This window comes from Centropristis striata, chromosome 15, assembly GCF_030273125.1.
Source record: "Centropristis striata isolate RG_2023a ecotype Rhode Island chromosome 15, C.striata_1.0, whole genome shotgun sequence".
In the NCBI taxonomy this organism is placed as follows: Eukaryota; Metazoa; Chordata; class Actinopteri; order Perciformes; family Serranidae; genus Centropristis; species Centropristis striata.
In genome coordinates, this window is record NC_081531.1 from 14,525,227 (window position 1) to 14,551,966 (window position 26,740).

Below are 26,740 nucleotides of genomic sequence, written 5' to 3' on the forward strand. Positions count from 1 at the left end.
ATTTCCAGGATCATAAAACATTTTATTTATTTATTACACAATTAAGGAAATGTACACATTAAATAATGCGCAGTGCATTCTGGGTAACATTCAAGATAGAAAGCAACTTTTGACACAAGAAGCACAAATAAGAGAAAAGGTTAATAAACGGTGAGAGCTTCCATCATGTGCACAGACATGTAAAGTAACAGTAACAGAGGAAAAAAAATCACATGATTAAGACGACTGGACAGGCGAAAATGTTAACTGCAAGTTTGACTCGACACGTCTTGGTGCAAAAAAAGACGTCCGTCCTCCTTCATTCCTGCCGATAAAGCCATGCACTTTCAGCCACGTGTGCAGCAAGCTCCACATCTGAATACACCGCAACATATTTACATCGTAAACTAATGACTGCAGACAATAATGTAACTTCTTTAAGATTAAGTGACCTTCAGAATAAAACAATGACGAGGGAAGGGTCCACTTCAGTGGTTTTATAAACTTCCCAATATGTTGCACTAAAACAAAACACTTTCCTCCCAGTATTGTGCACCGTTTTGCAGCAGCCTTTGACACTGTTTGTTGGAAGTACTGAGGTGAAAAACAATAAATCGGTGAAGAAAAGCCAGTGAAGCTGTGAGCCATCAGTGCAGCACAAAGCACACGTTACATAATTACACAGATTGTTAAATCTTTGCTGTCAAGTTCTTCAATACACCAGTTTCAACTTGAAGTCTGTTCACCCAAAATTACAGAAAAACATTTCCTTTCTTATTTCTAGCAGTCGGCAACTCTGCAGAGTTTTTGTTTTATTTGTCCAGGTTTGGAGATTTCTGTCTTTATAGTTTCTGCCTCCTCACAAACACAACAACACAAAAAGGGGTTTCATTTGTGGTGCTCAAAAAAAGGAGAGCATTATAATAATAAATCAGAGTCATCTCTTTCCAGAGCCTGAATTGTTTGTATGCACATTATTTGATGTTAAATTGTGCATACAAGCGTTTTAAGATTTTTTTGTGGCAGTCATCGTTCTGCACAAAGCTGACATGGGTGGTATTGATCTTTTCATCTAACTCTGACAAAAAATAAACATTTCTCATTAATGTCAAATCTAAATGAATAATAATGGCTGCATTTTTCCGTGTACAAACTGTTGAACATGTTGCATTCTGGTCAGTGACGGCCGAGCAGATGTTGGAGCTAAAACATCTGCTTGGATGTTGTTCCGAGTCAGATCTGCTTCGGCGTGCTTTAAAAGTTTCAGCCCACAGACATCAGAGCAGCAGCAGTTTCATAATCCGTGTGATTCAGTGATTATTTAACCTTTTCAAATGTCACACAGAGACAGACATGGTGGTTTGCTGCTGCCACTGCTGCTATTAAGAAAGAACACATTTACATAAATTACCAGAAAGGAGCTCTTAACGAGGTTCACCTCAGGAAAGAAGAAGCAGTGTCACAAAAACTGAATGTTGAAAAGGCTTTTTGGCACCGACGCTGGAAGGTGCAGGGACATGGGTGAAGGATGTCAAGTAGGTGTGGAGACTAAAGCCCAGACAGACTGAACTAAACATCAACAGCAAGCCATTATAAAACACTAAGCTCTTATTGACAGGCTACAGATTATACAGTCTCTCCTTGGACTCTTAAAAATGTGTTGTAGACTTGATTCACAAAAGCATTTATACACTGAGAAGGTGTGCAGATTTGTGCTGTTTAATTAAAGTCACTAAAGGCCCTGTAGCTCAGGTAAAATGTACTAGTTCGTAGATGGTTTTGTAGAAGAAAAGTAAACCAGCAGAGAGTCAGTTATTGCACAAACGGCATGTTTTCCTCTGATGATTTACTGAACTGGCCATGAAGAAACTGACAGTTGTACATCCCTAATTATAAATATTATGCAAGGTGAAGAAATAAGGCTTAGGTTCAATTTTAAAAGAAGTGAAAAGACCCAGGATGTTAAGGGATAGTTTGGATTTTGAAGTGTGGTTCTACTAAAGCTTTAATGTAAAAAAATAAACTTCTGCCTGAATATACCTGTACTGACCCTCTGTCTCAGTTTAAGCACCTGTCTCTGTATACTCCCTTCAAAAAAAAAAAACCTGTCTGCTCTAATTGGCTTGACAGAAAATATGGCGCACCAATGGTGGTGGAGATACCGAGGCTGTATATTCTAATGTGACAGAGCAAGAGAAGCCAAATATGAATGGCTTGTTGGATTGTTGAATCAAGTTTTCTGAAATCAAAAAAGCACTGAAAAAGTGGTTCTGTACGTGTTGATTGTCATCTACTGTATATGACACACTGGCCATGGAAACGTACCTCATATAACCACACTTCAAAACAACAGAACCGTCCCTTTAATGCCTTCGATGTTATGTGACCGCCTGAACCAATAACCACCTGAATTACTGGCCATTGTTATTATTATTTCTGTCGATTCTGAAAACAGTCAGGACACCAAGTGAAAAGTTTCGGTTTCTGGAAAAGCAGGTGAGTCGTTGCTTCGTCTTCATGCATTTAACAAGCAGTTTCTACTCTACAGATGTGTGTAACATAAAGCATGTTGTGTGTCGTCTCCAGGGCCGGTTATTGCATCGCTGTTTGTGTGGCCGCTGAGAGTAAAAGTACTGGGTTTCAGAGGGAATCACCTGTCAGCAGGCAGACTCATGTCATCAGACAGAAGCTGCTCTCCTGGAAGAAGGAAGAGGAATAACTCATGAACACAAGTGTGTGTGTCTGTGTGCGAGAATCTAAATCTATATATTGTGAGTTGGTTGACACAATAAAAGTGTTTGAAGACAGAAAAAAGTAGGCGCTCATAATAACAGAGCACCTTATTACCCAACTCTGCTCTTCTTTTTTAGTTTTTTTTGCCACATCAGCTCATTTAGCTCATAAGTAAGTAGAAATACCGCCTCTGAATCCGTGTACCATTCGTTCTTTCCATTTTCAATTGGCAATCAAATTCAAATAATGAAAAATTGACTGTTTATTTTGTTATTTGTTTTTTATTATAACACAAAAAGTGAACAAAATGCTTGTTTTTTCATATTTCAATATTAGGCTCGGTAAATAAAGGCTTCAATAAACGGGCACCAGGAATTAATTTGATATGAAAAAACAAGCATTTTGTTCACTTTTTGTGTTATAATATTGTGTTATAAATGTGTTATAAAATTGTATTATTATTTGATTATTGATTGCCAATTGAAAATGGAAAGAACGAATGATACACGGATTCCTCTGCCAACCAGCCAAGTTGCAGTTTATATCCATGTAAGAGTCATGGAAAAAATTATTAGACCACCCTTTTTCTTCAATTTCTTGTTCATTTTAATGTCTGATACAACTAAAGATACAAATATAATGAACAAAAAAAGCTCATTAGAGTTTAATTTAAGAGCAGATATCTAGCAATTTTCCATGGTTTTCTTGATAATAACCAAAATCATTTTCAAGAAAAACATGGGAAATGGCTAGATATCAGCTCTTACATTAAACTCTAATGAGCTTTTTTTGTTGTTATCATATTTGTCCAAACAAAGTTGTACCAGGCATTCAAATGAACAAGAAATTGAAGAAAACAATGTTCTAATATTTTTTTTCCATGACTTTATGTAGATTGTGTTTTTTGTTGTTTGTTTCATGGAAATTTGCTAAACATTCTTTGTAATTCCTGTAATCTTTAATTGCTGCAAAGACTGAATTTCCCCACTGCAGGACAAATAAAGTATCTTATGTCTATGCAGACCATACAACATATGTAGTGATGACTTTGAAAACATTTAATTTAATGTGTAAAAGTATATTTTTTTGCAAAATGTTGATGCTTCACATAAATCTTTAACCTGGTAGCACTGAAGATCTTTTAAATAACCACAGTTTCAAGAGAAGTGTCACCAGTTCAGTATCAGACTCCTTCTGTTCCAGAGTTATGGCACTGAATAACGACCAGAAAAGTGTTTTTGCAATATTAAGATGTCACAGTGAAGTTCACCTTTGACCTTTTTGGATATAAAATGTCATCACTTCTTTATTTTTTTTATCCTATCAGACATTTGTTTCAAATTGTCATGATAAGTGTATAAATTTTTGAGTTATGGCCAAAAATGTGTTTCATGAGGTCACAGTGACATAAACCTTTGACCTCCAAAATCTAATCAGTTCATCCTCGAGTTTCAATAAATGTTTGTGTCAAACTAGAAGAAATTCTTTCAAGGTGTTCCTGACATATTGGCTTCATGAGAACGGGACGGAGGGAGGGATGGACAGCGTAAAATCCTTATGTGTCTGACAAGGTCTGCCGCTGGCAGAAAGGCATAAAAAGATGGAATATCGCAAAAGGCTGAGGTGGAAAGTTGGTGCGTTAACATGCAACAAAAACAGACTTGAGTGAACAAATCATGATGTACATGAAGCATGGGACTTAAATGTCTACTTTTGCTTTACGTCAAATGACTACATGAAACAAACATAATTAAATATTTCTATCACATTTTCCACAGTTCTTTTTGTTGTTTGACTGGAGCTATTTTAATGAAGCCGTCTCTTTGCACCCTTTCTTTCTTTATTTGTATCCAACTGGATTATTAGCAACTCGTACTGTTAACCCTGATAAACCATCTCCTGATATTTGCAGATATTGCCAATTTTTGGTTGAAAGATTTTGATGGAAACCTGACAGTGTTGTGTTCTTGTTTTCTTCAGCCTGCAACTTTACCGTTTCATTTCACTCTCACCGCTCTCATTTTTGGGAGACAGCTTTAACGTGGGATTTTAGTCTTTGATTTTGACACAGCCTCACATCACACTCAAAGATTTCACCACATTTGTCTGACGAGTGTCATCTCTTGTCTATGAGCAGCCCAAAACTTACAGTGTAAAGGAGATTTAACCGTTGATGTTTTGACCTCCTCTGTGAGTGTGAGTGTGAGTGTGAGTGTGAGTGTGTGTGTGTGTGTGTGTGTGTGTGTGTGTTTGTTACCTGTGCAGGGAGGAGTCTGGTTGTCATAGCGGGAGTTGTTGCTCTGTAGAGCTTCGTCCTCAGTGTCGCTGTCACTGCTCGTTGCTGCCACCAGGACAGACGGCGACTGATCTGCAGACAGGATTAGACCAGAAAACATTGAACATTTAGCAAATAATTTAAAGATATAATAGAAATAAAATACAGATTTAGAACCAAAATTTCTTTCACAAATGAGAGTTTGACACACTGTTATTGTTCTCCAACTTCCTCGCAGAATTTTGTCTGGTTGTTTTAATATTCCCTCTTTCCCAAAAGAACAATTTACTTTGAATCTTTTGATGGCTGTTATTAACATTTCTTGTTGAAACACAAAGAAGTAAAGTTGAGACGTGATCAAAAATTTTAACTTCCGAACAGAGAACAAGTAATTTAAAGTAAAAATTTGACATTTTGGGAAATACAAATGTTTGCTTCCTTGCATAGAGTTGCATGACTATATACATTACAATGCTTATGTCACATTAAGATTATTGTGATATGTACAGTACTTCGATAGCATATATTGCAATATTATGCAATTTATTAGCTTTTTTTAACTGCTTATTATCTCCATGAAAAAAGTTTTGTCAACATCTCTTTTATGTAATAACACACAGTTAAAAGTGTAAAAAAAATACATTCAATTCATGAAGTTGGCTAACAGACCTTCATTAGACTGTGGCTGTGCAGAAAGTCCTTCCAGCAGGGAATGATGGGAGTTTCCTGAGCTTTCAGATTCACACTCCAACATGGCCGCCCTGCAGGTAGAGAGACGTGGAAGAGTCTTTGTGAGAGGAAAGACAGGGACAAGAAGAGCTTTTCTGTGTATAATGAGGCACTGAGACACACCCTAGGGTCCTACTGCCACAGTTCTTGCTGGCAGTCATGTAGCTTGGTCCCCCAAAGGAGAAGATGTCATCCCTGGACCCGGAGGCCCCGTACAGCTGCTGCTGCTCCACCGCGTACTGCTGCTGCTTGGAGCTGGAGGACTGCTGCTCTGACAAGGAGCTGCCGAGAGACACCAGGGGGCTCTGGGTGCCGTCAGCCTTCAGCACTCCTGGAGGAGAGACGGGAGCAGAGTTACAAGACGGGAAAAAGTCTTGTTTTGTTTTTCAGTGTGATCCAGGCAAACACAACTAAGTGGGTGTTGAGACCGAAAACATGCCTGTTAAAAACATCGGGCTGTGTGGGTGGAGGCGTGTTGGCTCATGAGCCAGTGAGACGATAAAATACCATTAAATCCAGTTGGAATAATACTGCAGACTACTGACCCTCTGCACATCCCAGCCCGTCTTTAAGGTGCAGGCTGAGCTCTGTGGCCACGTCTGCTCCTCTCAGCTCCTTCTCCATCTCCTCTGGACTCCTCCTCTTCACCAACAAGGAGCTGCTGCTGTCCAGGACAGGAGACAGAGACTTTCTGGCTGCACGCAGAACAACGACAGAGATATATTAGTGAAGTCAACTTCCGATCATCTTAGAGCTTTAAGCAAGGTCAGGCATGTTTTCTGTCAGAGATTTCAGGACCATAATACATGATTTTATGTCTTCTCATCTCAGTTATTTCAATGCACTATATTTCAGAGTCAGTCAGACAACTCTTATGGCTTCAGCTGGTTAAAAATGTGGCTGCATGCAATCATGTTTTTAAATACAATTTCCATCTGCTCTACAAAGGGTTAACTCCCTCATGTTCCCACTGGATGAGAAAGTATCTATTGATGTTTGTTCACTTTGTTCCTGCCTCCTTTTTTACATGCAGCGAAATGATCGCTAGAGTGCATTTGAGATGAGTCAGAAACAGTGCAGATCGCTTCGTCAGAATAACAAGACAATGCAGGCTGTCGTGTTGCAGGTGTTTTGCCTTCTGGGAAGTTTTGTTTGCACAATAAGCCACACAATTGCTGATCAGAACTGTTTTCAGTTAGTTCTGGTTTCCACCTTAGATAAAGAGTAATGCAACACTGACTTGAATAGGAGCCACGAGCACATTTAGAGAGGTCCCCAAAAAAACACAGAAGAGGACAGAAGTGTATATAATGCCTACATGTGTTTCAGAAGAAAAAAATAATGAATATTAAAAGCATCACAGAATGATGGGAACCTTACTGCATTAAATTACATTATATTTTTACGTTTTTAATTGTCACCTGGCTGAATTTAGTGTTTTCCTTTACACAAAGACTTTTTTTCCACTATAAATTAGTGTAAAGAGACCACACTTTTTTGTGTCAAATAATGTCCCATCAGCCAAAACAACATGACTTGTCAAATGTGTTATTATCTCAGAGCTGTGGATTACCATGTTAGGTATTGACTGCCCTGTGAGCGTCATCATCTGTAGTGAAGTTGAGATGCAGTCACTGGGGTTCTTGTCTCAATGACTCAGGCTCATATGAATGCCAGAGAGAGGGGAGATAAGTTCATAAATCAAAGTATAACGAGATGAATTGCTTAAAACTTGTCCCCAAAGCCCCCTTAGACTAATTTTCTCACAGTGAGAAGTGAATCTGCAGCAGAAAATTATTTATTGCTTCGATAATAATGATGATATTCAGGCTTTGAGCTAAGCAAGGTTTGTTGGAGCTTGATTTTAGTGGCACACACAATTGTGCTGCAGACAAGCAAAAGTTATTTCTATTTTGCTGATTTGATTGAGACCGTTTTCATTTTTATTAAAACTCCACTTAAAGAACTTGCATACTTAAGACAACATAGAGTACACATTTGATTATTTAAACATATACAAAAGCTTGAGCAACTGCCCCCATTTAATATTTGCTAACACAAAATGACTGTTTCTGTAACTGTTCTGAGTACTGAAGTTACCTGCAAATAAGTATTGTTTGCTAGTATTTTTGGAGATGCATGTTTTCCAATTTGGTTAGCTATGAATCCCACAACCCGCTGAAACGCATGTTTTCAGACCCACCACTATTTTTACCACCAGCACATCAGCACATACCTTCTTGAAACTTGCACTTGGCTTTGGCGTAGCTTGTTATTTATTTATTTATTTATTTATTTGGGGGGGGGGGGGGGACTTGAAACAATAAACTTGAAACAATAATTTATTTCTTCACTTCTTCAAAAACAAAGACTATAAAGAACTGTGGAGACTACCTGATGTTTTGGTGGCTAGATAATGTGAAGATCTTCAGCTTGTGTTTGTATGAAATAAGACTGAAGCACTGTAGCTGTACAGCGCCTTAACTTTATCAACAGTGTAGCAGTCCTCACCAGGGCGGCTGGGCCTGGACCGAGCTGCAGCTGCTCTCCCCAGCAGGTCCAGCTCACCGGGTTGACGACAAGCTGACAACTCTGAATCAGCGTGGTGAGAGGATACCTCCTCCACATTGAAGTCCCCCGATGGGCCAGGCCTGGTCTCTCCATTCCCCCGAGCCTCCAGTACTTGACTCTTGACATCAGACATCTTGCTACGGACCTCAGCCATCTGAGCCTTGAGGCGGATCAGAACCCCCGAGTCTGGAGCCGACCGCCGCACCACTTGAGGCCGCCGGTCTCTGTCTTTTCTGGAGTGAGGATGAGCTGGAAGAAGAAGAAACAGGAACAAGAAATGAGAACAGCTGAAGAGAACTGTTTGTAAAATGTCTTAGTCCTGACACTTGACTAATTCTAGCAATTAAAAATAAGAATATTTAAATAAAAATAAACTAAATAGCTTAATAAACATCAGTACTGTGGCTTTTTCGTTTTGGGAATGGTGATTTAATTTCTATGTTGTGCCTTATCTAAAAAAAAAGTTTATTATTTATATCAAGATCTCCATTATGATTATTTTGTGCTTTGTTGCTTCATGTTGCTTGCTTGGCTACATGTACGGTTTTCCTTATAAAAAACAAACAAATAAAATGGCAAAAAGTAGACTTCACTAATGTCAGAGACGGCCTCGATCACAGGAGAAAAATTTATTTGTTTTCTTTCAAGAATGAGGGGTAGCGTGAAAGGAACAATGTTTATTTGTCTCTTTAAGAGATAAACCTGGTGTCAACAATAGCTGCTGTAGAACTGCGATCCTCCAAAGGGATTATTTTATTTTGGAGGGACCTTGTGTGTGAGTTTGAGTATTGATTCTCAGTTTAGCCAGAATGATTTGTTGTTATTTGTGAGCCGAGTGTGTTTACAGACCTTGGCTGTGCAGCAGAGATACCGGAGGCCGAGGCTGGAGTCCCCACAGAGACTCCACGCTGCTGCGCTCCTTCAGATCCAGCAGCTGGATCAGGATGACAGGGTCGATTTCCAGGAGGCTATTGCTGCCTGGACCGACTGCACCGCCGGTCGCAGCTCCGCTACTGCTGGAGCTGCGACCGGAAGCAGCACTGCGATGTAAGGAACGCAGATTGGAGCTAGATCCTCCTGCAGAAGAAGAGTTCACATGGTTCATATCTGGTTGTACTTTTCTTCAGGATTATGGCTTGTAATAATCCAAAAGAAATATTGTCTTTCTTACTAAAGACAGAACTGATGTGGCTGATTAAAGGCTGGGAATATATATTGTCAGAATGATATAAAAATGTCCAGCATATATATATTTTTTTATTATTTCTATCCAGTAGTCATGACCTCAATAAATAAATAAATACATAATGAACATAATAAAACCTCTGTTATGATTTCTCAACATTTGAGCACTGATGCTTTTTAATGGCTTTTATTAATGATTTGATATGCTTTTATCAGTACCGGTACTCAAAAATGAGTGTTTGATTTAGCACCTACATAGCCTGTTTATTATGAATATGTACCCAAATGTTTGAGTTCTGACATGAATGCACCAAAATGCCCTATCTTGCAATAGTAATGACAGTGAAAACTAATGTGTGTATCTGCCCCTCCAAAATGCAATGGGTCCTTCCTCGGCTTGTGCTTTATCCTTCAACCAGGTTTCTTGAAAATCAGGCCAGTAGTTTTTCCATAATCCTACCGACAAACAGACAAACAGTCGGAGCCAAAAAACATGACCTCCTTTGCGTAGATAAAAATCACGACGCTGTGGGGCCTAAAGAATGATTCTGACATCAAACGGAGTGAACACACACACACGCAGCCCCCACACATGTACACATACAGGACACCAAGTGTTTCTATATCGGCACACTGCAAAGGGGCTACAGTGCACAAACAGTGACTCATCCTCTTCATGCTTTCAACACCAACACAGTCAAACACACTGAAGGAGCTGCTCTGAGGCCCACTATCGTATCACTGTGTTCTGCTTGTACAGCTGCCAAACAACACAAATAGATTTGATTCCGTAAATTCTCAAATAGTGGCTCCTGGGGTTTTTTATTCGCCTCAACTGAAGACAGAGCAAGGCCTTTATTTCAGGCAGGACATTAAATATTTGATGGGTGCAGCTTCACAACCTTTAAAGGATTTGTTGCTTTTATTTTGTGTGGATGTCTGAAAAAAAAGTCACCTTGGGCTCCGGGAAAAGTAATGGATATTTTTGTCTTTTTCACATCTTCTGATTTTAACCAGCTGATCAAATGATCATTAATAAGTGATGAAAATAATCTTTACTTGTAGCTACTGTTAAAATACCTGCAGCATTTCAGGGGCATAATCCCATTAATTCCCTGAAAAATTGTATTTTCAAACATTTTGAAAATATATTGGTACATGAATTATACCTGTGGCTCCAGCCAAGTCATCAGGAAGTTCTCCTTCTTCTGTTTCCAGGTTTCCAATGAAGTCGACATCATTCTCTCCTGACCTGCGCGGATATACACAAACAAACAGTGATGTATTCACTGGATATTTATAACTTTTATTACAGAGAGGAAGGAAATTCCCCTCCCTGTGTTACCACCCCTCTTACCACAGCTCATCAAGGAAACTCGGGCATATGAGTTCTGATAACTGCTGTACATTGCTTGTAAAAATCATTATTGATTTGAGCTTCTAGGAATTTTACTCACATGGTTTCCTCATCTATGTCGTTTTCCTCTGTGTTGCTGGTGGCTGTGGAGCTCCCGGAGGTGCTGCTGCCATCAAGTGGGTTCACCTCCTCCTCCGTCAGACAATCCACCTCCAAGTCACCGTCTGACAGCTCCTGGACAACACATTGAAGTTCATGGTTTGGCGGTAGATATCCAAATTTCTTTAAGAGGACCGTTTAACAGACACATAGAAACGCCCTGAGCCAATCCACAGGATGTCACAGGTCCAATCAAGACATTTAATAAAACCTATAAGTGTCAGCTGTTTGAAAGCGTTGCACTTTGGTTTCGCACCTATTCAAACATCCAATTGCACTAAATTAAATCACTGGGATCATTTCAATCTAAACAGAAGCCAGCAGTTTCATTGCTGGGCTACAGAAGACCATGCATTGAAGAAAAACAATGGAGATGTTGCATCATAATTATATACCTTATAATTAATAGATGAGACATTCTTCTCGGAAATTACAAGAAAACAATTGCAATGCTCTTCTGCACTGAGCGGATTGAACCGCTTTCAGTAAACAAACAAAACAAAGAATGAATTTTCATCAACAGGACTACTGTGAACATTTTTTTTTTGCATAACAACTGCACTTTCAGTATTTTTTTGTGGTGCATTTTGCTGAAGATAAAGACAGGTTGGAAACATCATGTTCCAACCTTTCAAATCACATCCAAACTGACACATCTCCGCCTACAGGTTTTCTCCAAAATACTGAGGGGAAACCCATTCCTGCTTTCACACCTGTAGTTTGCTTCATTTTGACCGAATAAAGGGGGAAAGGATATATTGTTGCACTTTAGTTCTGGTCACAATAAGTCTTTGTATTCTTAGAGCAAAACAATAAATATTGGATAAGACTGTATCTGCAGTATCAAATGGACTTGACAGTGACATTCCTACGTTTTGAAAAATCAACAATATACTCGGTGAAACCACTTTACTGCCTCTGCAACAAAGACAACAATGCATGTTTCCACCTTTTGATAGTTTGAGCTGATTGAACTGACAGAAGCAATAGGCCGTATATTCCATCCTTACATTAGAGTCATCGTGCTGCGTCCTCTCTTCTTCTTCTCCTTTTTTAGCATTGGACAAAGTGGTCTGGATGTCGTCGTCACTCTTCACCGAGCGGGGGTCTCGCTCAGAGGCTGTGGTGCCAGCAGCGAGCCTCAGGTCAGGTGGGGAGGAACTGCGTGATGTCTGACGGCGAAACAGCTCGATGGCCAACCTCTGAAATCAGAAATAATAATAATAATATCAATACACAGACAATGTTTAGGTGCACAGCATTAATTTGTAATGATTGTTGTTCTCACTTGAATATTATAAAATATGTAAAAGCACACAGTACCTCTTTGAGGTTGTTGATCTGCTGGATGTAGCCGCTCTGAGCCGACTCCAGCTGGCTGATGTACCAGTACTGATCTCTGCACTTCTGAAAGAAGGTGGGTGAGCGAACCTGGTAGCTGAAGAGCACATACAGGAAAACCTGCTGTTACCCTGAGACAAGAGAACTGCTTTGCTGCTTGTTTCTATAATAGAGTGCTGCAGGTGAGCAAGGTCTACAAATAATGGTGAGCATGCATGTGTGTATGTGTGTATGTGTGTGTGTGTGTGTGTGTGTGTGTGTGTGTGTGTGTGTGTGTGTGTGCATGAGCCCACCGGAGGACCAGTGTGTCCGTCTGCATGTTCAGGTAGCCCTCGCTGGCCAGGAGGTCCAATCTGAAGAAGCGGTTGTAGCCCCAGCATTCACCGACCTCAAAGTCAGAGGCAAACTCCCGAATGATGTTCTTAGTTGGGTCACTGGAGGCTTGATGGACCATCTCCACACGGTACTCATACCTACACCAAGACATTACATTACTATACAGGGAAATACACAAGGAGAGTGAAAAGAAGTGGGGATCCAGGCCACCTTTTGTAAACAACAAACTGTGAACTGGCCGGATTACAAACAATAATGAGAGGTCACGTCGATGGGAAATCATGCAGAGTGGTGAACTTACATGTCAGCAAAATCAAGGATCTGGTTGTTGATTTTAGAAAAAAAATGACACAAGACAAACAGCCCTGTCTACATCAGTAAAGCTGAGGAGCAGGTGAACAGTTTTAGGTTGCCCGGAATCAACACAGAGAACCTGACATTGTCATCTTACATCTCCATCATATTTCTAAAGGAAACTAAGAAGGCAAAAAATTTCTGTGTCAAGTTCTTGTTAACTTCATCATTGGAGAAATGGAAAGCATCCTGACTGGAAACATTAAAATCTGGCATGGTTTGTGCACGGCTCAGAACAGGATGACTCTGAAGCAGGTGATTAAAGCCCTTAGAACATCACTGGTACCCCATCTACCAAGCATGAGTGATAACAGTGAGACGATGTGCCTGCGCAGAGCCCAAAGGATATTAAAAAACAACATCCACCCCAGCCACAGCCTGTTCTCCCTGCTGCCATCTGGCAGACTACAGAACAGCTTTTTCTCCTCAGGCTGTAAGACTCCTCAACTTGTACATGAAAAAATGGTTTTCTTTATTTTTTTGTTGTTTCTTTTCTTGTGTAGCATAAAGGGTATAGGGTATATGTAGTTATTTTAGTGTTTTTATTATGCAATCAAAGAAAAAAGGTTTGGGAAACTTTTTTTGCAAATCAAAAACTTGCTTTTGAATCCAAAGGTTTTTCTTTCTGTTGAGTTAAATCTTGTGGGTGGGACCTATGCTGAAAGGAGTGAAACACATCTCAACCCGAGTTTGTGATATGCAATAATAGTAATAATAATCAAATTGATTTTACTTCCAGAAAATAAACATTTTGTTGATTGCAATGTGGAAACTTTTGCACTCAAACGTGTTCTTTTTGAGTTCATAATAAAGACACAAAAGTAAGCCCATAAAAGGGACGACAACTTGCATGACATTGTGAAACTCTCTCACTTTTTCCTAATCTTTTAATTCCTGTCCATAAATGCCACTAAACTTCCCTACTGAATGTCATTTTAGACTCATACAGAGATGCTGATAAGGATGGCAATATCCTATGTGTTTATTATTGTCAACAAATCAAATTTTTTTAAAAAGACCAAAAAACAATGTGCTATCCTCTCTATCAAAACGTTGACTTCTATACTTTAAAAAAAATAATTTGATGCTCTAGGGAGAATTGCCAGCAGCTAGAGGGTGTAGCTCTAATTCGTCTTTTTGTTGAAAAATGGAACAAAATCTAAATGCAGTTAAGGCATCTTATATAAGACAATTAAAGGTCACCTATAAAGATGCTTCAAAAGGATTGAAAGGAGATTTATTAAGAAATGATTCATACTTTGATGTTTCAGGGAGTCCAGCAGACAGTTCCAAGAACACAGAGAGGTAGTTTCCACGGACCACACCGTTACCGTCCTGAAGAAACACATCACACAAGTTACTAACACAAAGACACATGCAGGGTTTGGAAAGCTTTTAAGATCCTGTTTTCCAGAACAACAATCTGTAACTGATCCTCATGTGAAGAACAAACAAAGAAAAACACTAAAATCCGATAGTCTAATAACTGCTGCTGCTTGTTACGCTCACCACTTCACTAAACTAAACAAGCGAGAAACAGCGAAGAAATACGCAGAAAGAATTCCTTAAGGGAGGATAAGATGACAATTTGCAAAATGTTGAGCAAAATTAGTTGTGTTTAGATTTCCATAAGCACCCAAATGGATCAAGACACTCTGATAATACTGCAAATAATTTTTCTGAAAGTTTTTGGAATGTTTTATAACCTTTTCGGCTGTCTTTTGAAAGGACACTGAAGTCTGTCTCGACTGATATGCTTTCATTTTCAGGCACTCTACACTCCTTAAAGTCATGTCATAAAAATACCTTTTCGGGGACCAAAGGAGGCTAGAAAGGTGAGTATTACATACCATTTATACTGTTTTAGGGTTAACAAGTCTTTTATCAGAAAAGTCGTTTTCATTGCTTGATCACAACCCTGGTGCCTGACAAATTGTTTTGTTGCCTGAACCTTTTTAACTGACACATGGTAAAAACTGTTAAAAATGAGATTATCAAAGCTGGACAGAAAAAAATAATTGGCACAAAAGGAAGAAAGAGAATAATGTCGATGATAAAGCTCTTTCTGAACAGTATAGATGGGCTTCAATGGAAAACATCAGTAGAAAGTAAACTCACTGGGTAGACTTTGAGTCTCCAGCAGAGCCCAGATATCTGCAGAGGAGGGCTGTAGACCGGGTCAGCCCGCTGCCTCAGGGTGCTACAAACAAACAAAAACACAAACACATCAAGTCTTGTGGACAACAAAGTGTATATACTACAAACTCCTTTGATGCATTATCTTTGGGGCACAGCTGGGTGCCCTCGAGGTTTAGGACTCAATTTTGAAGCGGACAAAGCTCTTGAAATTCATTCAGTGGCAGGTGGAACTGCTTCTCCTCATCCTGTGTCAACCACCACACAACCTTCTCCTCTTTCAGTTACACAGAGAAACAACTTACAAAAGTTTGTGTTGTAATATGGTAAACTAAAGGCATCAAATACTTATGTAATACTAATGAAATGTTTCACTATTTTTCAAATATCAGCTTTAGACTACTTAAAATAAATAAAATGATTCTTCTATAGATCTTAACTAATTAGAAAATGCATTTCCTGCAGAAAATGCAGTGAGAATGCTGGCAGGTGAAACCATTTTTTAAAAATGCATTTACACTGCAGAACAGTCAGAAGTTGCACTGATGATCATCAGTCTCACAAGGTGTGTGGACAGATATGGTAGTAGTAGTAACAGATGTAGTAGCAGAGGCTATATTATTAGTAAAAGCTGTATTACTAGAAGTGGTAGTAGTAGTAGATGCTACTAAGAGGTAATTGTTTTTAATTTTGACATGTGAATGATATTTGTGGCCAAAGGATGTAGAAGTAGAGGGGGAAAATACATAAGGAATAACAATAACAATAGTGTGGATGACGTGTCAGCAGCATTAATTATAACTTATTAGAACTGAGCCACTGAAGACAAGTGTGTGTGGAAATGCTCAAAACCAGCTGGTTCATACAAATATTGTCCCAAAAAAGTCAGTTGTAGAGATTTAGTGGTCTGTATCTTTGACTGCAACAGGAACCGTTTTTTTACTAAGACACATACAGCTGACAAAACTGTTAAAAGCACACAGGCCATATTTTTTATTTTTCGTCTGCATTTTTTTTGCAATAAGAGGAAAATAAAACCAAAGGATTTACCTGAAGTTGACCAGAACAAAAGTGCTGGAGTCGTAGGCAGGAACCAGCTCACTGAAAGCACACAGAGGAGTTTGATTATATACACTAAATAAAGAAGTAGTTTACCCAACCGACTGGTTACTCTCTGCTGCTACCATTTTTATATTACATTCATCACAACTGATAATTTATCATTCTAAATATATGAATGTAAATCAGGATGTAAAATTAAACTACTTGATGAAAGGTTATAAACTACTCAAGTGATGTTATACAAGTAGTATTATTGTTGTTATTTTTAAGTGTTCCATTACAATCATTATTTTACTTTATTCTTTGTTTTTTTCCCTCTTTGAAATGTGTTTCTCCCATGTTTTTTAACATTTTTGTTTGTTTGTATAAAAAGCAAACATGCCAAAACCATGTTGTGTTATTATTTAAAAATGATGCTTCACAATAAAAAACATTTGAAAGAACAGGTTATAAACACCCTTGCATTTGCAGTATTACGAAGGTGTCTGTGGGCGACGTTCCCGGGAATAATTACAAGCTATTTGGATCTCTGAAGTGAGATCCACAACACACCTGTGATTACCTGCAGTTTGTTACACAGAACAATCTGAGAAGCTGTCATTGAAAACAGTTTGAAAAAGGATGGATTGATGGATTAATGGACGGATGGATGGAGAGCATTTATCTATATATATAAGATCCTTAAATGGTCGAGAGATATGAGTGAAAAGAACAGAATGGAGATCTTCGAGATTTCGCTTTCCTGCAGGTGAGCAGATTACCTGGTGAAGTCCGGAGGGACCGGCGTGGTGACGAAGGACTGCATGGGTTTCCGATGGACTTGCTGAAACATCAGCAGGATCTCTGGACTCTTGGAAATCAGTTCACTTTTACTGCAGGAGTGAAGCTGTTCAACACACACAAACACCAAAAATCTGCATGTTAATGATCAAACATTAATGATGTTTTTGGCCTGAATAAGGGAAGCATTGTTTTATAAATACATGAGTTTTTGTCAGGGGAAGTTGTGTGGACCTCTTCCACTGAAGTAAATTCAATTAGCAAACAAGTTTTGGGACAACATTTAAAATAAATTAAAAAATGAATCAATACATTAAATAAGAAAAAATGAATAATTTTAAAATAATACCAAATAATTAAAATAAATAAGGGAAAATAAAATGGGAAAGCGAATAAGTAATAGGTAATAAAACAAAAAAGTAAATTAAAACAAATCATAACATTTGATCAATTAATTAGTCCCTACATTGATTTATTTTTTAAAATTATATTATTTACTAATATTTATTTTTTTCCGCTTACATCTTTCATAAATTGAGCACCAGACATATAATTTATCCTTTCTTAATTAATCCACCTCTATTGTGTAAGAAACAGAAAATGTGACATGCCTGCTGGTCCAATTTGTAATACGACATGAAAAGAACTCCATTTAAACTCCACTAATATAGATTTGCAAAATACTGGAAATAAAGTGCTGAAAGGGGAGAATTCTCACCAACTATGCGGCGTACACAACTCTGTTATAATTTTTTCAACGTGAAACCTTAGCTAATATGTCATCCTATGAGCTGCCATCTTGTAGTTCCTCTGCTCGCCAAAATGACAGTAATTTTGTATTAAAAATAGTTACAATACATTGGTTTTTATAATTAAAATATAGAATTTGATCTTGGTTTGATGGTATGGCCACCATTACTATTTATTGGAGCACACTACAGCTTCACAAATTTACCAAAATGTTTAATAAAACACAGCACACGTCACTGACAAAACCAGTCCATCTGTATCAATGGAGGCTTTGAGCTGCTGCAGACTACCAACCTGATGCTCCACCTCCTGCAGGAGAGACTCCAGCAGCTCCGTCTCCTGGGTCAAGGACGTCTTCTGGCCTGGTGGGGAGGAGAGCATTTCTATTTTCAGTGCACTTGCGCTGAATGTCAGCCCTGATGGAGGCTGGTGAGTGTGTGAGTGGTCGGCTGTGCGGCTTGTGGGCGCTGAGTGCATGCAGCCACTCAGTCCAGATAAATATTTCATCTGTATATTGCCCTGTAGCTATAAAAAGGTGCCTCTCACAGCTCTCAGCAGGGAGTCTGCATATTTTGTCAGGTTGAGGTCTCAACCTTTAGGCACCAAGGTTCCAGTTGGTGCCAGTTATGGTGTCTTGCATCAACAAGAGCTCTTTTCAGACACAGAATATGTAAAATTGCTGTAATTGATTTCGTCATTCAGACACAGCTGACTTTTACATTAACGTCCCTTGTGGCTTTTACTTGGGCCAGGATCGGTAAACAATAAAAAAATATAAAAATCTTTTAAAAGTAAAATATGTAACATTTCTTCGTTAAACTGAATTGAAACTAATAGAGCCATGTTATATATTTTATTTACATTATCTGAGATGCTTCCAACAATTTTTTAAAACTAGAGAAAGCTGTAATTAGAATCAAGGACACACTCTGTTTTCGTTACCTGTCGATACTGTCACAGAGTGGTGGCTACCTGCCAGAAGCTGTCATACATGAAGTTTTTATCCAAATTTTTATGATATACTTTTTAGATCCTGCTTGTTTTCAAAGGACGCTGTTCCACATATCTGGGAAGGGGCAGGAAAAGTTACATATTAGACCTTTAAGTTGGGACTCTATGTTAAAAAAATTCTGCTGGATATGCAGTTGGCATTGATGTAGCCTGATAATATAAGGAACCTTTTTAAAAACCTTAAACAGGTCTTTAGGAGAGTTTCCTGGTTTTTCAAACCAATTTTATTTATTATGTTGAGAGGAGATTGTACCGAACATGAGAAATGTATTACAGTGACATCATCACGCCAACAAGATGCGCATTAAAAATATCTCCCTGTCAATGTCCTTCTGCAGCCTAAACATGATTCAAACAATATTCAATTTAAAGATGCACCAGCCTGCACAAGTGTCCTATAAACCCAGAAACCCCACACAGCTGCATTGTGACAGGGATCATTGTCCAGCAGTCTTACCCATGAGGGTTATGAGTTTGTTCTTGAGCTGGTTGTCCAGACGAGCGATCATCATCTCCACAGCGTTTCGGATCTCTCTGACCCTCTCATCCTTCGCTCCCCTGACAGCCTCCACATTCCTCTCCTGACCCCATCACAGAGAGAGACACAGACATTTCAACAATTCAGCCAAAACACACATCAACTGAAACATCAACATGTTGGTGCCATCTAGTGGACATCAGCAGTGGTCTACCTGCACTTTGAGAAATCTCACTTGAAAAATGTTTTTAATATAACTAATTTGATCTTTTTAAAACAAGTGCATGAGAAGTCCTACGTCTAAATTGTGCTGTAGCTTCAACATTTAACCCTGTCCTGTTTATGCCTCATTGCTTTCAATTGAGACCTTTTCTGCATTTACTGTTTCAGAAAATGTGTTCTTGCTGGAAACTATAAAAACAGGAATTATTAATGAATTTTCAAATTTCCAATAATCCTTGAACAAATCATGCATGAAAAATACTTGAAAAATTATAAAATCTAAGCTTAAAATGGTGAGATTTCTTAAAAATGCACTTTATTCTACATTATTCTACATAAACGTTCACAAAAAAAACACCAAATCTTGTGACACATTTTTTTAAGTTGCGCTCCTCAGCGCAACTGCTAAGTCATGAATGACTCGGCTGAGGAAAACAGTTGTGTGACAAAAATTCTGTGAAACTTTGACTGAACTACAGGCTGTTGTGTATGCAACTAGTGGAATGCAGTGTAAATGTGAATAGTCTCTATTTTTTTTCCAACATTGGTACACTTGTTAGACAAATGTTGTATGTATAGATTAAAGTTGTTTCAATGTTTGTAAAAAAATAAAATAATAATAACAAATAAAAAGTAATTATATATATATATATTAACCCTGTGCTGTTTATGCCTCCTTGCTTTCAGTTCCTCTTCAGTACCTTCTTGCACTGAGCAAATTAAACTGAAATAAGCCCAAGATTTTAAGAGATACTGTGCCTCATGCAAGAACAGCTCATATGAGCAGATTTGTTTTTTAGTTGCAAGTACGAGTGATTTTAGACAACTTGTCACATTCAGAGATTTTCACACAAATTTTCTCACACATTTTCTCACAGGTACAAACTAATTTCATGAGTGGTCCAGACTACAAAAAAAAACTTGTCTCACTTAAGAATTATGATTTCTTAATCTTAAAGCAACTACAAAGAGTTTTTATCTTGTTTTGAAAGAGTCTCGACGTAATATTGATACATAAGCAAACAAGACCATCAGCAAGAAAACTGACTATTTCTGTAGTTATTCTTAATGTCTGTCTTGTTTAAAAAGCAATAAGCAGTTCTCACCACTTCCTGCACCAGACTGATGAGCTCCATGAGGCGGCGGCGGAGCTTGGCGACCTCCTCCTTCACCTTGGTCACGTGCTGCTCATAGATCTCCACCAGAGGCTTAAAGGTGTGTCCGCCGTGCTGCACAATACAAAACACCAATTTGTCTCTGATTTCAGTTCCCCACTTGGGTCTAATGTAAATTGAATATTTTAGGGTTCTGGACTGTTGGTCTGTTGGCAGCCCAGCTGTTACTCCCTGGAAAACTGTTAATTGTCTGTGATTATTGAGGGTGTTTGTAAATTTGCAAACTCTTAATCTAAAAATAAAAAGATATTCAAAGTTACCATGCCTCCCCACAGAGCACACTGGTGACAGATGCATTTCTTACAGGTCCAACAGAAAACACTCAGTTTCTCGTGGTGGTTCTCACATCTGCAGAGCAATAATTAAATCACAGGTTAAATCTAATGCCAAAGAAGAGTAACATATATATATATATATATATATATATATATATAGATAGATAGATAGATATAGATATATAGGTTACATATATATAACTATACAGATTACAATTTCACAACCACATCGAAGTTCTGAATTTTTCAGTTTTGCCAAACGTAGCACAAATGGATACATCTTTTGTTTTTGCACCATCAGCTATTGTTTTTTTTATTATAACTCTGAAAGTCATTGTGTTGTTTTTCATGATTCATGGTAACAATGCAGAAAATACACATCTTGGGCCGTGTTGTAAATGATACATGGATTTGTGTTAAACAACAATTTGTAAAGCAAAAATTATATTTTTTGAATCTTGAATCCTAGAATCTTGAGTTGTGTCTCTTGGACTTTGCTCTGAAGATTTCAGCTTGAATGCAGTCTGAAATCAAAATGTACACATTCAGACTGTTGAATCATGATTAGAAGCAGAGCACTCTCTTAAGTAATTTAAGTAAGTAAGACAAAAGCGTCTGCTAAATGACATGTAATGTAATGTAATGTAAAGTAAGTAATTTAATTGGTGATAAGTGCTGATAAGTGCTGATTTTTTTTTCGAATTGGACCAAATGTCTGCATATAATATTTAATTTAAAAACATGCAAATAGCACAGAAGGAACATAATGCTATTTGCTTGGCAGTGCAGTTAAGGGTGCATTTTACGCTTTGCATGTGATTTAACAATTACAATTGACATTAACATTATTGAATGTTCTGTGTTTTTGCCACAAAGATAAGCCACTAAACACAGATACCATGTTTATACAGTGAAATTAATTATTCAGAGGATCAGATGATGGCCAGTGTGTTTTTTCACCTCAATGCTGGTGAACTTTAAAGGAATTGTTGTTCTACTATTAAATATCATTAATATGATAACATATATCTAATAATGAACTAAAAATTGAGATTTCACTCATGGCGAAAATTCAGGGTAGTGTGAAATATAACCAGGAAGTAAGTCATTCTGAAATCATGGGAAATCCTGCAACAATAATGAAAACACAGGTGGAAAGGAGACAAGGAGTGGAGGAGTAGCAGGAGGTGCTCACTTGTCCTTGTCATTGTCCTCGTGCTTGGTGAGGCTGCAGAGCTGCAGGGTGTCCAGCTGCTGGGTGACCTCTTCTGCCCAGCGACAGTTAACCAGCTCCCTCAGCTGGAGCGGAGCCCTGTGTGTTGATGTACACACACACATCTTAATACCAACCACATGCCACACAGTTTACAACAAAAATTGTTATGTTGTTTTCTATATACTCCTGCAAGTTAAATTATTCTACACAACTAAATGTGATGTCCACTGGTTACTTTTCAAAAAACAACTATACTTGTGGAATTTTCCCTTCAAACATTGACAGACAGGAGGACTATGTGTGTTAACAGGCTCTTACCGGCAGTGTGGACACTGGGCTCTCTGCTCTGTCAGCCACCGCTGTCAAACAAAAGATTACAGTTTATTGATAACTGTGTCTAATTACAAACATTTAAAACCTGCTGCCATTGTGATATATATATATATAATTCCACTCGTGCTCAGCTGCCTTTTTGCATTAATTTTTTCCAACTTCAGTTTTATCTTTCCTAAATTCTATGTTGGGCATTCTCTTTATGTGGAAAAATTACGTAAGTTAAAGAACAAAATTGTAAATAATAGTGATACTAGGCTTATTCTAAATTAAATAGTGCATTGAGCGATCACTAAATAAAATGCAAATTGCAAGCAGGCCATAGAGATCCATCGTGCTGCAGGTGGGTGACGAAGGACACGAGCATCGCTTCTTTGAGAGAGAGGACAGAGGCAGCATGCCCATAAATGTCGCTAAAATGTAAAAACATAGGTTTTGTTTTGCTCAATTTACTTAGGCACTGTGAAAAAAATGCCTGGAATAGGAGGGAAAGGCTTAATCTTTGTAAATTACCTGCACATTTTGGCAAATTTCACGACATTCATTAATTTTATTATTAATTTCTGCATTTCCATTGGTGTTTTCTGTAGAAATCATAGAGGCCTAGAACATGTGCAGCAGAAGTCTGATATATCTTATTCACCTATGCCGTTGAACTCTATTGTTGTCTAAAAATCGTCAGGGAGAACAATTTTTTTATCCGAGCCTGGGGGCAACAGACTTACTCGTATGCAGCTAAAGCAGCAGAGTTTGGAGCAGTGTGGGCAGAGACGAGCATCCCTCAGTTTCTCCATGCAGATGAAGCAGCGAAACACCTCAGCGATGCTCTGCATGGGGACAAGAGAGGGACAACTTAGCTCAGTTACTAACCACAGAAATCACCACAGGGTTGAATCAACAGCACTTAGTCACAGTATCAACAAAAACTGAACATCAAACAATTCACAAAGGTTAGCAGGTTCACTGCAAAGCTGTTTTACTGAATTTTGTCGGACTGGTCAATTTTACTTAATAAATGGAGAGTAGAACAGATTTACTAGAGAATTCTTATGCAGATAATACAGTTTTGTATGCAACTCAAGCCATGTCTAGATTAAAGCCTCCCTTTCTGTTCTTTATTTCTTTACTCTCAAGAACCTGTAATTCTTTCTTACATCTTTCTGCCATCCATACAAATAATGGTAGTGAAACAGGAGTTGTTGAATTGTATAAACACATGGGAAATTTGGGTAAATAGCAGTCTTTCTTTTAAACCTAGTGGGGCACAAAAACTTGCTTTTTAGTTTGGACTTAATATGATGTTTTCTATTGTAGAGCTAGCCTAAGAAACACAAATAGTTAAGTCGCCCTTAATCACTAATGGCAGTACAAGCAGCAGATTTGCTGTCAGAAGACTCCACATCATCAAATTTGAATGTATTATAATCCTGTTGTCGAAAACAACCTTCTCTGTCCCTGCCTCTGGGTGGCTGACGTGACGCTCAATTTTTGTGTTCCCAGTGACAAATATTACTAAAATTTGATAATATTTCATTAAAATTAATGTTTTAATATGCAGTTCATTCTTCTACTAATCCATCTGCAAACAATGAGTATCGTTCTTCAACTATGCAAATATTCTGTTTTGAACATGACATTTGTCCACCGGTGCAACTGTCCTAGGTAGCATTACTTATCTTAAAACAACTGTAATTTAATGAAAAATTAATCTAAATACATTAAAATACTTGAATGCATGTCTTACGAGTGTTTACTTAATGAATCTAGAGGATATAAGTGTTAAGGTCCCTATGTAGAGTTATTATGACACATTACATTTTGTCCGCAAAACTGGTGTCCTCCTGGAGCAACGCCATTATGTAGATATAAAACAGGCATTAATGTGACCACCCCATTACTGAGAGGGGTCCTTCCAGAATCAGGAAGGACAGAAGACATCTCTGGAGCAGGTGGACTGCACACAAGATCAGTTCTGTCTCAAATATTTTCATAATATTACTATTTCCGTGCAGTGTTGGAACTGGTCGTCTAAAGGTAGTCCTTTGGTACAACGCAGTTTAAGTATTGATCTGAATATTTTTATCAATTTACATTGATTGATCATTGAAAATAATGTAAATTGATAAAAAATATTCATAACTAATATGCCTTGGGCTTATCCATCTTATCTGTCCAACATTCTCTGAATTAAATAACTTTATTTTGTTGCACCGGTGGACACATTTTAGGACTACCACACCAAAAGTGAATAATATGCTAAATATATGAAGAATTAGAAATGGACACATTCAGTTTTGAATTATTCACATATAAGGGAATATAATTGTATGTCATTTGACATACATTTTTGAATTATTCTTTTTTTTCACTTTGAATTTGAGTTCACATCAACCACCCCTCTATAGCTGGCTTCATCCTACAGCTGTTAGCTTGGCCTGATAGATGTGTTTCACATACCTCAACACTTTGTTCATCCATTTCAGCCAGTTTGAAGTTCTTGATCTCAGGGAAGAATCAAAGAAGTTGCAACCGGGGCTCTGAAAAGAAAAAAAAAGTGCTTTTGATTGTGCTTTCAGGGTTTTTTTTTTTACATAACTGATATTTCAGTCTTAGTCACTGGAGTAGAGTGAAATAGAAATGTAGCAATGTACTGCTACATATGGTACTGTAAGTTTTATGTCACTGGTGACCTTTTTAAAAGGAAAAATCATAGTGCTCTAATTTCTTGTATGTTTTTGTTAGCACCTTCTAGGACGCCACATTTGTTTCCACATTACTTTCATGAGACTTTCAACTTGTTAAAAACAGTAAAAGAAGATGAACTACACCACTCAAATTTCAAGTCTCCAAAGGTTGCCTAGAAGGTACAGAGAGACCAAAGAAAAATGCACTAACTCAGTATTTAGATTTAAATTGTGGGGACTAAGGCTGTACTGCATGTATATGTATATATATATATATATATATATATATTTGGTTACTTCATAAAGACTTCCAGAAAACATGCAATATCATGGTATATATCCTTATTGAGATCTGACATGACCTATATCGAGAAACAATATTTTAACCATATTGCCCAGCCCTAGTGCGAACATCGACTAGTTTAAATAATTTAATTGATCTTTTTGAGGGACTAAAACTATTCCAAATGTATATATAAATTGAAATATACGATTTTTATCCATGTTGAAAGACATTGAAGAAAAAAAGAAAACCATGCATACAGCAGCTTTTGAACGGTAGTGTACTTAAAGGCATGTGTATGTTAAGTACAGATAATGCAGTATGAACGCTATAAATTAGAGTTTGGTTTGCCAAAGGGTGCCACCGCCGCTAGCTTGTGCCAAAGTGCCATCCAACATGAAAGGCCCAGCATCAGCAGCCACACTGACAGCTAAAAGCATCTCCGGGGGAAAAGTCATGAAAATAACCATCTTTATACATGTTAACGTAACTTAGCGGGCTCAACGTGGATGACCAGAAAACAGAAAATATCTAATTGTGATGCTAGTTAGCTGGCTGGCATTAGCAGGGTGGCTCATTATATGTTAATGTTACCTTCACAGAGACTTCGTCTGTCACACCTGATAAACAAAACTACATTATCTATGCTAGCACACAGCAGGCGTCGTCTCCGCTGGTTCGGCTGCCATAAAAACACAAAATATGTCCAGCTGCGGCTTGTTAAAGGCAGAATTTACGCCGAAAAACGGTTTGTTTTTTGCCCTAAATTGAAGATGTAGCGGTCGCGCTTGCTCTGAGGCTGTCTGTCCCCTAGCAATAACCAATCAAATGGCTCCTTTTCTTCTTCGCTGCATATTACTTGTTTCGCGTTTACCCGAGAGCTTCATTAATCATCATCGCCTCTAGTGGACAGACTGAATTTCGATTGTCTATTTCGTCCTATACAGTCTGTGATTTCGTCACACTGTTAAAATAAGTCATTTTTTGTCAAAATTGTTGTTGTTGTTTTTTTGCCTAAATCGTCTCCTCATGACACCGTCCACCTATGGTAAAATCTTCTACATCCTCAGTTGATCAGATCATGTGATTTTACCCCTTTAAGATCTTCAGCAACAAGATAATTCAAAGTGCTTCACATAAAACAACAAAAGCTGTGAGACAAAGTGCAAAACACACACACACACACACACACACACACACACACAAACACACCACACAGTGCAGTCCAGGAATCAAGCATATTGTAATATGATGTAACTTATAAAAATACAATATTGTATCTTACATAATCATCATAATAACCTATTAAACAGCAT

The 26,740-nt window shown here is 38.0% G+C and overlaps 1 protein-coding gene across 1 annotated transcript; it reads right to left on the reverse strand.

Annotated features, from left to right (window-relative positions):
• On the reverse strand, positions 1-26,247 carry trim37 (tripartite motif containing 37). The gene is made up of 25 exons (XM_059351548.1): positions 26,019-26,247; positions 24,915-24,994; positions 23,183-23,284; positions 22,443-22,483; positions 22,104-22,220; positions 20,894-20,981; positions 20,565-20,687; positions 19,216-19,339; positions 18,042-18,109; positions 16,979-17,103; positions 16,206-16,256; positions 15,138-15,219; positions 14,278-14,354; positions 12,623-12,802; positions 12,312-12,426; positions 11,999-12,190; positions 10,930-11,063; positions 10,642-10,724; positions 9,137-9,364; positions 8,228-8,536; positions 6,262-6,411; positions 5,840-6,047; positions 5,657-5,748; positions 4,970-5,080; positions 1-2,676 (listed from the first exon to the last, which is right to left on the reverse strand). Exons 2-25 carry the CDS (start codon positions 24,933-24,935, stop codon positions 2,630-2,632), a joined length of 2,868 nt encoding a protein of 955 aa, XP_059207531.1. The 5' UTR covers positions 24,936-24,994; positions 26,019-26,247; the 3' UTR covers positions 1-2,629.
• Between the last annotated feature and the right edge of the window lie 493 nt (positions 26,248-26,740).